The sequence below is a fragment of the Loxodonta africana genome, chromosome 8, assembly GCF_030014295.1.
Source record: "Loxodonta africana isolate mLoxAfr1 chromosome 8, mLoxAfr1.hap2, whole genome shotgun sequence".
Classification (NCBI taxonomy): domain Eukaryota; kingdom Metazoa; phylum Chordata; class Mammalia; order Proboscidea; family Elephantidae; genus Loxodonta; species Loxodonta africana.
The window spans coordinates 24,663,981-24,677,177 of record NC_087349.1 but is presented as its reverse complement, the minus strand read 5'-3'; the positions used below and the strand labels follow the sequence as shown (position 1 = coordinate 24,677,177).

Below are 13,197 nucleotides of genomic sequence, written 5' to 3'. Positions count from 1 at the left end.
CAAATTTAAACAAAAACTTCTCTGATTAAATTTTGTTTGCCTTCATCCTAACAAACCAGAAGTAATCAGTGTCTTCAATAAAACATTCTTTTACAGTCTTCACACTTAGTTATCACCTGTTTCAAGTTTCTCCTTTCCAAACTTAATAGTATTCACATCGCCATATTCACACAGACTAACTCTTTACGTTACAGATGAATAAAATATCCGTCCACATGAAAAAAGATTTTTTTTCCTATCTACTCCACTAAAAAGTACACTTCCAGCAAGTAAAATATGCATCTGCATAAATATACATACCTTTATATGTGCATATACAGTTCTTGAGATGGTGTCTATTCAGGTGGGATTTACACAAGGTCATACTTTGACTTTTCTGGACTTGTTTTAATTTTCTTCAACGTCAACTTGCACATGAGCAACCAATGGTCTGTTCTATAGTCGGCCCCTGGCCTTGTTTTGACTGATGATACTGAGCTTTTCCGTTGTCTCTTTCCACAGACGTAATCGATTTGATTCCTGTATATCCCATCTGGCGAGATCCACAAGTACAGTCACTGCTTATGTTGTTAAAAAAAAAAAAAAAAGGGTACTTGCAATGAAGAAGTCATTGGTCTTGCAAAATTCTGCCATGCGATCTCTGGCATCATTTCTATCACAAAGGCCATGTTTTCCAATTTACCAATCCTTTTTCTTTGTTTCCAGGTTTTACATTCTAATTGTCAGTAATTATCAATGCACCTTGATTGCATGTTTGATCAATTTCAGACTGAGGAAGTTGGCAAAATCTTTAATACCTTGTTCTTTGGCCTCAGTGGTTGGTATATAAATTTGAAAAATAGTCATATTAAATGATCTTTCTTGTAAGAGTATGGATATTAGCCTAACACCGACAGTGCTGTCCTTCAGAATAAATCTTGAAACATTCTTTTTGACAATGAACGCAACACCATTCCTCTTCGATTTCTCATTCCTAGCATAGTAGGCCACATGACTGCCCAATTCAAAATGTCCAATACCAATCCACTGAAGCTCACTAATGTCTAGGATATCGATCCATATGCATTCCATTTCAGTTCTGATGATTTCCAATTTTCCTAGATTCATATTTTGTACATTCCACATTCCAATTATTAATGGATATTTGCAGCTGTTTCTTCATATTTTGAGTTGTGCCATCTCGGCACAATGAAGGCCCCGAAAGCTTGACCCCATGTTTTTAAGGTTGAATCTACTTTGAGGACGCAGCACTTCACCAGTCTTATTTTGAGTGTCTTCCAACCTGAGGAGTTCATCTTTCAGCACTGTATCAGACAATGTTCCACTGCTATTCATAAGGTTTTCACTGGCCAATTTTTTCAGACATAGACTGCCAGGTCATTAATTTTGAAGAAAGTCAGAACAAGTCCAGGAGTGCCAAGTACGACCTTCAGTATATCCCACCTAAATTTTGAGACCATCTCAAGAATAGATGGAATGAATTGAATACTGATGATTGAAGATCAGAAGAGTTGTGGAATAACATTAAGGATATCATACATGAAGAAAGCAAGGGGTCATTAAAAGAACAGGAAAGAAACACGAAAATGGATGTCAGAAGAGAGTTTGAAACTTGCTCTTGAACACAGAGTAGCTAAAATGAAAGGGAGAAATTATGAAGTAAAAGAGCTCAACAGAAGATTTCAAACAGCGGCTTGAGAAGACAAAGTATTTTAATGAAACATATCATCACGGATTGAATTATGTCCCCCTAAAAATGTGTGTATCAACTTGGTCAGGCCATGATTCCCAGTATTCTGTGGTTCTCTTCCATTTTGTGACTGTAATATAATGTTAGAGAGGATTAGGGTGGAATCGTAACACCCTTACCAGGTCACATTCCTGATCCAATGTGAAGGGAGTTTCCCTAGGGTATGGCCTGCACTGCCTTTTCTCTCTCAAGAGATAAAAGCAAAGGAAAGCAAGCAGAGAGTTGGGGACCTCATACCACCAAGAAAGAAGCACTGGGAGCAGAGTTGCATCCTTTGGACCCACGGCCCCTGCACCTGAGAAGCTCCTCGACCAAGTGAAGATGGATGACAAGGATTTTCCCCCAGAGCCGACAGAGAGAAAGCCTTCCTCTGGAGCTAAAGCCCTAAATTTGGATCTAGCCTATTAGGCTGTAAGAAAATAAATTTATCTTTGTTAAAGCCATCCACTTGTGGTATCTCTGTTATACTAGCACTAGATGATCAAGACATGTATAAAGACCTGGAGACAGAAAACCAAAACAGAAGAGTACATTCAGCATTTCTCAAGCTGAAAGACCTAAAGAAAAAATGCAAGCCTCGAGTTACAATATTGAAGGGTTCTACATGGAAAATATTAAACAATGCAGGAAGCATCAAAAGAAGATGGAAGGAATACACAGAGTCACTATACCAAAAATACATTGACATTTAACCATTTCAGGAGGTAGCATATAATCCAGAGCCAATGGTACTGAAGGAAGAGTTCCAAGCTGCACTGAAGGCACTGGCAAAAAACAAGACTTCAGGAATTGATGGAATACCAGTTGGGAGGTTGACATACTTCCACAAAGGGACACAGTGCTGGAAGTGCTCACTCATCTATGCCAAGAAATTTGGAAGACAGCTACCTGGCCAACCGACTAGAAGAGATCCATATTTGTACCCATTCCAAAGAAAGGTGATTCAACAGAATGCGTAAATTATTTAACAATATCATTAATATCACAGATAAGTAAAATTTTGCTGAAGATCATTCTAAAACGGTTGCAGCAGTACATTGACAGGGAACTCCCAGAAATTCAAGCCAGATTTATAAAAGGGCACTAAAAGAGGGATATCATTGCTGATGTCTCAGGTGGATTATGTCTGAGAGCAGAGGGATTATGGCTGAAAAATGTTTACCTGTGTTTTACTGACTATGCAAAGGCCTTCAACTGTGTGCATCATAACAAATTATAGATAACACTGAGGAGAATAGGAATTCCAGAACATTTAATTGTGCTCATGATGAACCTGCACTTAAACTAAGAGGCAGTCTTTAGAACAAAACAAGAGGATACTGCGTGGTTTTAAGTCAGGAAAGGTGTGCGTCAGGGTTGTACCTCTTCACCATACCTATTCAGTCTGTATGCTGAGCAAATAATCCAAGAAGCTGGACTATAAGAAGAATGCGGCATCAGGATCGGAGGAAGACTCGCTAACAGCCTGTGATATGCAGATGACACATCTTGCTTGCTGAAAGTAAAGAGGACTTGAAGTACTTACTGATGAAGATCAAACACCACAGCCTTCAGAATGGATTACACCTCAACACAGAACAAAAATCCTCACTTACTGGACCAAAAAGCAGCATCATGATAAACAAAGAAAAGACTGAAGTTGTCAAGAACTTCCTTTTACTTAAATCCACAATCAACACCCACGGAAGCAGAATTCACGAAATGAAATGACGCATTGCTCTGAGCAAATCTGCTGCAAAAGACCTATTCCAAGTGTTAAAAAGCAAAGATTTCACTTTAAGGACTAAGGTGTGTCTTACCCAAGCCATGGTGTTTTCAAATGCCTGATATGCATGTGAAAGCTGGACAGTGAATAAGGAAGACAGAAGAAGAACTGATGCCTATGAATTACATGTTAACAAAGCATAGGGAATATACCTTGAACTGCCAGAAGAATAAATAAGTCTGTCTTGGAAGAAGGACACCCAGAACGCTCCTTAGAAGCAAGGATGGCAAAACTTTGCCCCATGTACTTTGGAGGTGTTGCCAGGAGGAACCAGTCTCTGAGAAGGATATCATGTTTGGTAAAGTAGAGGATCAGAGAAAGAGAGGAAGATCTTCAATGAGATGGATTGGCACTGTAGCTGCAACAATGGGTTTAAGAATAACAGCGACTGTGAGGATGGCGAGAACTGGGCATCTTTGCATGTAGGGTTGCTATGAGTAGGAATGGACTCAAGGGCACCTAACAACAGTATATGAATATATGTACTTTATAAACAAGAAGTTTTTATAATATGAACTCAGTGACAACATCTTTGTGTTTCCAGCATAAATCATAGCTCCTGGCATACAGTAGAAAAATACAGTATTTCCTCAACAACATTTACTGCTTCACGTTTTTAACATTTCTAAAATATAGCTACATCTTACAACTAACACTGAAGCAAATTTAATTGACAGTGTTTTTCTTGATACACAAAATAATAGTACATTTTACAAATGATGGTATTTTAGATTAGATGAGATATAATAATAGTTGTTAAATTTAGTTATATTGAATTAAACTGAGGTGAAAGTTTATCTGTTCACTTTATTAAGTCAGTAAACTGAAATTCGTGTTGTTTTCATGCATTCTTTCACATCAAAAGATCACTTTTTACCTGTTAAAAAGTTTACATTATCATGTAACAATGGGCTATACCTTTTTGATCTACTTTGAGAAAGTACCGAAGTATGTATAATACAACTGAGGTAAAGGCCTAAAATAACTAGACTCAAGAATCCAATGACCATACTTATGAATAAAAAGTGCCAATGAAATGCATCAGTCTACTGTAAATCTGAATTTAGTTTCTAATTAAGACCTACAGCACTGAAGGAGCTGTGTTCTTGAAACCAACAAAGCTGTTAAGAGTCCAAAAAGCTCTTACCAATTTTAATACCTACCAGTTCCTTTGCTTAGATACGGAGGCTTGAAGAACTTCACAACACCATAGACATTGACAACTGTGCCATCCTTAAGTTGATCCAGCGGTGTATATGTATAATGTGTTGCTGGAACCTAAAAAAGGAGAAGATAGTGCACATGTCAACATGAAATATTTACATTTTAGAATCATGTTATGATCAAATTTGTAAATCAGCAAATCCACATAACTGCATTTATCCTTCTACAAGTCTAAAAGGCTATAGCTTGGAAAAAAATTAACACACAACGTATAAAGCTTATTATACAAACCAACTATATGACACTTGCTATAGTTTCCCTTAGAAATAAATTTGTTTATACACGGTATAATTTGTACACCAGCCTACCAAAACATAATTAACCTATAATCTAGTTTATACTGAAACATCACACTTCTTCAGTAAAAAAATAGAAAACTATACCACTAAAATTCCGGCAATTCTAATAGGCCGTTAATGAGTCTTCTTCCACTCCTGATGTAGCGTTCTTCTTCATATAGTCCAGCTTCTCAGATTATTTGCTCAGTATACAGACTGAGTAAGTATGGTGAAAGCATTCAAGCCTGGTACGCACCTTTTCCAATTTTAAACTGGGGAAGACAGGGGCTAATTTAAATTGGGCCTTCAGATCACATAACTGAACTAGTCTGATGCTTCTAAATCTGAGAGATACAAAATCAACTCATTACCCTAAGTAACCTTACAAGGGCAATTACTGCAGAACAAAAGGCCATATTTCCTAAATTCTGAAAATACCTCTAGTCCTAAAATAGGCTTATTATTTAATAATACATTTTTAGGAAAACATTTTCAACTTAGTAACATTTTCTTCAGAAAAACACAAGAATATCAACAATAACTAGAAGCTCTCCTGATATATACTGCAAGATCTATACTGTCATGGACTGAATTTTGTTCCCCCCAAAATGTGTTTATCAACCTGGTTAGGCCATGTGTGGTTGTCCTCCATTTTGTGATTGTAATTTTATGTTGAGAGGATTAGGGTGGAATTGTAACACCACCCTTACTTAGGTCACCTCCCTGATCCAATGTAAAGGGAGTTTCCCTGGGATGTGGCCTGCACCACCTTTTATCTCTCAAGAGATAAAAGGGAAGGAAGCAAGCAGAAAGCTAGGGACCTCATACCACCAAGAAGGCAGCACTAGGAGCACAGCGTGTCCTTTGGATCTGGGGTCCCTGGGCTTGAGAACCTCCTTGACCATGGGAAGATTGAGGACAAGGACCCTCCGCCAGAGCCAAGAGAGAGAGGACGCCGTCCCCTGGAGCTAACACCCTGAATTTGGACTTGTAACCTATTAGACTGTGAGAAAATAAATTTCTCTTTGTTAAAGCCATCTACTTGTGGTATCTCTGTTATAGCAGCACTAGATAACCAAGACACATGCTCAATTAAAAATGTGAAACTGTAAAACTGCATCTTAGAATTAAGAAAATGAAGTCAAATAAATCTGCGCCTGAGATTCTAATAGTTTAGAATGCCTAAGGTTTGTGAAAAATCATTTTGCCAAGTTCAAAGGCTTTTTGGTTTACCCCTGCCTTATCAACAGGTTCACAGGTGTATCAAATATTTTAAACTGACAAATAATATTTTTAGAAAATGCTAACCTCTGGAAATAATTCACATTTTTAAGAACAGTTCATTGATGTTTCATTGGATGGTTTCCCCAAATAATAAATTTAAATTATACTATTACTCAGAATTTAAAATCTGTATCACCTAATCATTTCTAACTAGAAACTGAAAGCCCCTAGACTCTGTTTGGTTATTGGAACCTAAAGGCTTAATACAGGTAGAACATAAACAGTATATTGAAGTTTTCAATATATTACCTTGTTTCTAATTTCATTCAACTATAAGTAGCTTCCCTCCACCCCTGATGCATCTCTCAGTTTGTTGTACTGTGGGGGCTTGTGTGTTTGTGTGGAACATAACAAATTATGGGTAACACTGCAGAGAACAGGAGTTCTGGAACACTTAATTGTGCTCATGAGGAATCTGAACAATGATCAAGAGGCAGTCATTCGAACAGAACAAGGGGATACTGTATGGTTTAAAGTCAGAAAATGTGTATGTCAGGGTTGTATTCTTTCACCATACCTATTTTACCTGCATGCTGAGCAAATAATCCAAGAAGCTGGACTATATGAAGAAGAATGGGGCATCAAGACTGGAGGAAGACTCATTAACAACCCACACTATGCAGATGACACACCTTGCTGGCTGAAAGTGAAGAGGAATTGAAACACTTACTGATGAAGACCAAAGACCACAGCCTTCAGTATGGATTGCACCTCAACATAAAGAAAACAAAAATCCTCACAACTGGACCAATAAGCATCATCATGATGAATGGAGAAAAGATTGAGGTTGTCAAGGGTTTCATTTTACTTGGATCCACAATCAACACCCATGGAAGCAGCAATCAAGAAATCAAAAGACGAGCACTACACTGGGCAAAGCAGCTGCAAGAGACGTCTTTAAAGTGTTAAAAAGCAAAGATATCACCTTGAGGACTATGGTGTGTCTGACCCAAGCCATGGTGTTTTCAACTGTCTCATACGCATGCGAAAGCTGGACAATGAATAAGGAAGACGCAAGAAGAACTGACACCTTTGAAATGTGGTGTTGATGAAGAACATAGAATATACCATGGACTGCCAAAGAACAAACAAATTTGTCTCGGAGAAGTACCACCGGAACGTTCCTCCTAAGCAAGGACGACGAGACTTCGTCTCACGTACTTTGGACATGTAATCAGGAAAGATCAGTCCCTGGAGAAGGACATCATGCTTGGTAAAGTAGAGGGTCAGTGAAAAAGAGGAAGACCCTCAAGATAGTGGGTGCAACAATGGGCTCAAGCACAGCAGGATGGTGAAGGACTGGGCAGTGTTTTGTTCTGTTGTGCATAGATAGGGTCACTACGAGTCAGAACTGACTCAACGTGGCACCTAACGAGGACAACACAAGTCGCCCACATGTAAGTATGGAAACCTATCTACTGCTATGAGGAAACAAAATCTTTTAAAACAGTAAAAAAAGTGTTTAAAGAAAAAGCACAATGTATCACTAATGTAATAAATAAACATCTTTACTCAAAATTACATAATTTGTCAAATCACAGTTCAACAGGTAAAAATCCATTTAAATAAACACTGATGAAAAATTTAAAAATTAAGTTGCCTGCAGTTTAAAACAAAACTTTTTTTTCATTTCACTTTTCTTGAATATGTAGTTTATGTAAAATATCAGCAGATATTGCAGACAACAGAATAATCAGATATTAACTACTAGGTAAAAACAGAACTTGAACGTGACATTATTAGATATCAAAAAAGTAGAGATTGTTTTCCCATTACACTGATACTATTTCAAAATCAGACAATAAAATAAATGAAATATATATATACACACACACACAGACACATATATATGTAAGAGTGTGCGTGTGTGTATATTCATTCTAAATACTAAAGATGAATATCATCTTACCAAAGACATTGACTCTGCAGAAAAATCTCTTACGGATTTAACATACACCTGGGGAAAAAAAAAAGAGGGCTTAATTTATACAAACAACCTTCAACATTATTACAGGTTTTCAGTTGTGGTAAACTATACACTTATTTGTATAATATTCAAATTCACTAAAATGGCTTATGGTTATGCCTTACAAATTAAAAAAAAAAAAATTAAGAGTGACATAAACAAGATTTTCTAAGCTACTGATATTAAAAATATTAAAGCTATAAGGGCATATAAAAATGTCCTTTAAAGAAACTTAATAGAGACTAAATTTGAAGTACACCAATATTTAATTCTAAGGATCAAATGTAAAATAGAATAAACTTGTAACAGTCCAAAAGAAGTGGAGAATCAAAGTTCATATTTAACATTTTTTTTTTGCAGAGAATCCTGGACTTTTTCAGAAAGAAAAAATAAAGTAAATGCAGTTAACAGTCACTCTAATGCAAATCTTAACTCTAGTTCATTAATTTTAATAACATAGGGCTATTCCCTAGCTCATACAGTATATCTGTGAATATCAGAAAAAAAAACAACTAGATGTTGTCCTGCAGGCACGTGGCTTGGCCTAACTCTCCCAGCAGCCCTGACTGAAGAGGTAGTGTTCAAATGTGTGTGTGCTGGGGGGGGGGGGGGGCTTGTAGTTGTGTAAGGGGATGATCATCTTAAGGAAGAACAGAGTAAGAGGGTATCAGTTTTACCTAGAAAGGGGCACTACAACAACTTAAGGTGGAATCAAGCAGATCGTTGAAAGAGGGTGATGATATAAAGAATAGGATAAGGTCTATTGTGTATGTACAGTTTTTTTTTAATTTCACTAATAAATATCTTTAAGAGATTTTTCTTTATTATCAGGGATTGTTCTAAATATAAAGCTAAGAAAAAATTTCTATTTTTAAACTGAAAACATTCAATTAAAATAATTGTCAGATGAGGTAGCTTATCTGCAGATTTGCAGAAATACCTACTTCTATTCCATCACTTTAGCTCATGAAAACCACAATATATTGCACACTTACATAAACGGTGGATTTGAAGCCTTCAAATGCTTTCAAAAACAAGCAGTTTTTACCATCACTGGTTGCAGATGGAGATGCTGAAATAACAACAAATCTCGCCACTGCAATGGTGTCCTACACAAGCAAAAAAATGTTTTTAATCAAACACCAAAATATCTATAATTCAGAATAAGTCATATAAATCCTTATTTGTATCATTATTTAAAAACAGGAATCATTTCTATAAAAATGGAAAACGGGGTAGCCTAAACTCATTTAACGCTTTCTGAACATAAGATTTAGGTTATCACCACCTCTATATTAATAGCCACAGATGAGTTTAATGATTAGATTCTTTGTACCATTTCCCAGACCAGGGAAACACTAAGTAAATCATGTTATCTCAATTTGTGTAAATAATTTTGCCTAAATAAAAACAGTGAAGAGATAACAGATGATCCAACAAAGAATATAATTCAAATGAAACTAAGTCTCAGAGTAGAGACTACCTTGAGAAAGGCACGCCCTTAGTGTAAAAACTTCACGTTACAACAAAACTAGTATATGTGCATATAAACCCAGGGAACGAGCTATATAAGAAATTTCCATTTATCTATCAATAAGAACAGTTTCTTTTTACTTAGGTTTACAATAGTAGTCATAAGCAGTTCTCCATTTATTCGTGTCTCTCTCATTCTTCAGTTGCATCCCCTTTGTCTGATTTTCCAGGTACAGGAACATAAAAACTCAAAGTTTTGTCTTGCTACTGCACACACACACACACACAATCTCACTCCTCTAATTTTAATACCAAAATCTTAAGATATATAAAAATTCCTGGACTTTAATTCAGCTTTCTATGATAATTTGCTCTCTACCCAGTGGAAGTCTTTTAAATTACTGCTTTTTGCTTTAAACATGCAAAGGCCTGGTGTCAATCCCCAGAATTCTCTATTCAGATCCACTAACTTGGCTGTGAGCATCTTGAAGACAGGGGTCATGTTTATTCTGCTTTATATTTACAGAACTTGGCATAAACTAGGCCCTCTATAAAAAAGCTGTCACGTGAATCAAAGGAAGAATCTTATGTTGCCTTTCTAAATTTTCTCTGGCCTTAACCTGTTACATTAGCTTCCCAATCCTGGGATCTTTTTTTTTTTCTTCAGGTGAGTCTACAAACATAATCGTGACTATGTTGATAATGTCAAATAACCACAACTCTTCCCAATTAAACGGGAGAAACATTCCCTACTCATTGAAGATTTCATATGTTGTTGCTACCATGTTTTAGGTAGTTTAAAAAAATAAAATAAGCAGTTTGATTGCTTCTGGGAATAAATCACTTTTAAAAACTAAAAAACATTCAATTCTTTCAATTTATGTCAGATCACTACATTCTAATTTAAAAGAAAACTTAAGATTTCAGTCAAAGATCGAAAATTGCTTAACCAAACTAATATAGGATAAGTAGAAGTATGGAACCCATTGGTCTGTTACTTCTAAATTCTCTTAGTAAGCACAAAAAATAACCTAACTGACGTTATTCTCTATTCTGCTTAAAAAGGTTTCCAAACATAAATATTATATGGAAAGAAATGCACTAAGTACAAGTGCTAGGGGTACAAATAAGTGTTTTTTATTCTTCTGGATAGTCTAAAAAAATTTTTTTTAATTCTGTTTATATTTCTTTTATGATAAAGAGAATAAACTTTCAAAAAGATCTGGACACTGAAACTTTATTTACCAACACACTAAATAAAATACATGAAGGAGCAAAGGAAACAACTAATGGTCTGTATTTTTATACTGCTAAAGACACATATAAATTGGAATGTCTAATTTGATTTAAGGATTAAAACAGCCAACATTTTAAGTTACTGATACTTAAGAAGGAAACCCTGGTGGTGCAGTGGTTAAGAGCTATAGCTGCTAACCAAATGTCGGCAGTTCAAATCCACCAGGTGCTCCTTGGGAACCCTACGGGGCAGTTCTACCCTGTTCTATCGGGTCACTATGAGTCGGAATCAACTTGATGGCAATGGTTTTGGTATTTTTTTTATACTTAAGAAGAGATAATGCAATAATTAAACTACTTTGTATTCGAAAACTATGCAATAGACTGAACAGGCTAAGAAACATTCATAGAAAGAAAATAAATGATTAAAAGCTAGACATCAACATTCGCAGGAAAAGTAAAGTCCAAAAACCTATTTTAATATCAGTGACACATGATTCAGTTAAAGGTTACAACCTTTCCTCTAGCAGACATTCAACAATACGGAAATAATAATCAAAAATAATTTGCTGAAGAAAAATCGTGTTTCATTTATTATATTAATAAACGCAGATTTATGCTCGAATAACGAAAAAAAAAATACACACAAATAAATTGCATTGAAGGCCCTCCCTGATCTCACCCCAACTGGTCTTGCTTGTTTTCTCTCTATATACTTTCATTTAATACTAGACAAATCAGATTCCCGATATACCCAGTGCTTCTCCATACGCATCCTTGGCTTATTCTGAATACCCCACTAGGAATAAACAGCATTCTTCCCACATCTGACCCTCTCCATGTTTCAAAGTCTGGCCTTTAAATGCTACTTCCTAGTGAGGTCTGTCCTAGACTATTCCCATTCTACAACAAAATAACTTCTCCTTCCTCTCAACTCCCTTTTACAGCATTTCATCATTTTTCACACTGTGTGTTACTTATTTATGAACCTGCCTTAATGCTCTTACCATATACTCTAAGCTCCTTGGGACTAAGAATAATGTCTTATTCACCTGTATATCCTGTAAAAGTGATGGGCAGAGGCTTTTGTGTAGAGTCAGTGCTCCACAAATATCTGTGAAATCAATTAATAATGACAAAAACTGAAATACAGACTTAAACAAAAGAGTAAAAAAATGATTCTTAAGATAAATTTCCCATGAACTTATAAATCATAACGACATTTAAATTAATTCAAATACATGGAGGACAACAAAGATATAACAGGTAGCATAAGTTTGCATAAACACTAATAGAGTTGAAAATGAGATTTAATATACAATGTTCTAAGCTTCTGTGAAGAGCATACTAATTACAACGTTCAGTGCTAAGAGGAGATTCTCGGACATACCAGAGTAGGTGTTTATCTCAATTTGCTGAAAGAAGTACTAGAGGACCAGCCTGGGAAGAATACTATACTACCAAAAGTGATAAGGCTTTATCAGCGCATATGCATGAGTGTTCAAATGTAAAAACACACTTGCTATAACTGAAATCTTTAAAGTAACTTAGAACACTCAGTTATCAGCAAATGGGTCATTTCCCTTTCATGTCTGTACCACAGTGGCATATTGCCTTACTAACAGTGGGCAATTGTCCTGTTTAGTCGATAGGAATATTTCTACTGTAACCCAGTCTCTTGGAAAACAAATGAAATCAAAACAGGTCTTTTTAACATAAGAACGTGTTTTTAGAAAATCAATTATCTTAGAAGACAAAAGTAAATCAGACATAATGTATATTAACAAATGTGATTTTTACATGCTAATATTTCATAATGAAGAAATCACTGATGAAATAAGCAAATCAATATTGAATAACAAAAATATAAACCACAAGCCTAGTATGTTAATGTGCTAATTTTTCATAGATAATATACTGAAAATTCTCAAATCAGTGAACTAAAAGACCAGAAAGATACAGAAAATATGAAACAATTGATTACCAACCCCTCTCCCCAAAAAAATACTTACCTGATTTTAACAAGTCTTAAATAATTTCTAGTGTACTAACTTTACAGAGCCCTGGTGGCACAGTGTTTAAGTGTCTGACTGCTAACCAAAACGCCGGCCGTTCAAATCTACCAGCCACTCCTTGGAACCCCGACGGGGCAGTTCTGTACTGTCCCATTTGGACGCTATGAGTTGGAATCGACTCGATGGTCTCAAGTTTACTGACTTCA

The 13,197-nt window shown here is 35.9% G+C and overlaps 1 protein-coding gene across 6 annotated transcripts in view; it reads right to left on the bottom strand.

Annotated features, from left to right (window-relative positions):
- The window catches only part of POT1 (protection of telomeres 1), a 133,429-nt gene that overhangs the window by 87,349 nt on the left and 32,883 nt on the right, over positions 1 to 13,197 (bottom strand). For 4 of the 6 annotated variants that reach the window (XM_064289756.1, XM_064289757.1, XM_064289755.1 and 1 more), the window contains 3 exons: positions 9,263 to 9,376; positions 8,211 to 8,258; positions 4,679 to 4,793 (listed from right to left, as the gene is read on the bottom strand). In XM_064289756.1, coding sequence (XP_064145826.1) covers positions 4,679 to 4,793; positions 8,211 to 8,258; positions 9,263 to 9,376 — 277 coding nt within the window. Of the gene's footprint in view, positions 1 to 300; positions 4,654 to 4,678; positions 4,794 to 8,210; positions 8,259 to 9,262; positions 9,377 to 12,028; positions 12,091 to 13,197 lie in introns of those variants that run through there. The other 2 variants (XM_003407245.4, XM_064289759.1) reach the window with 2 other exon arrangements.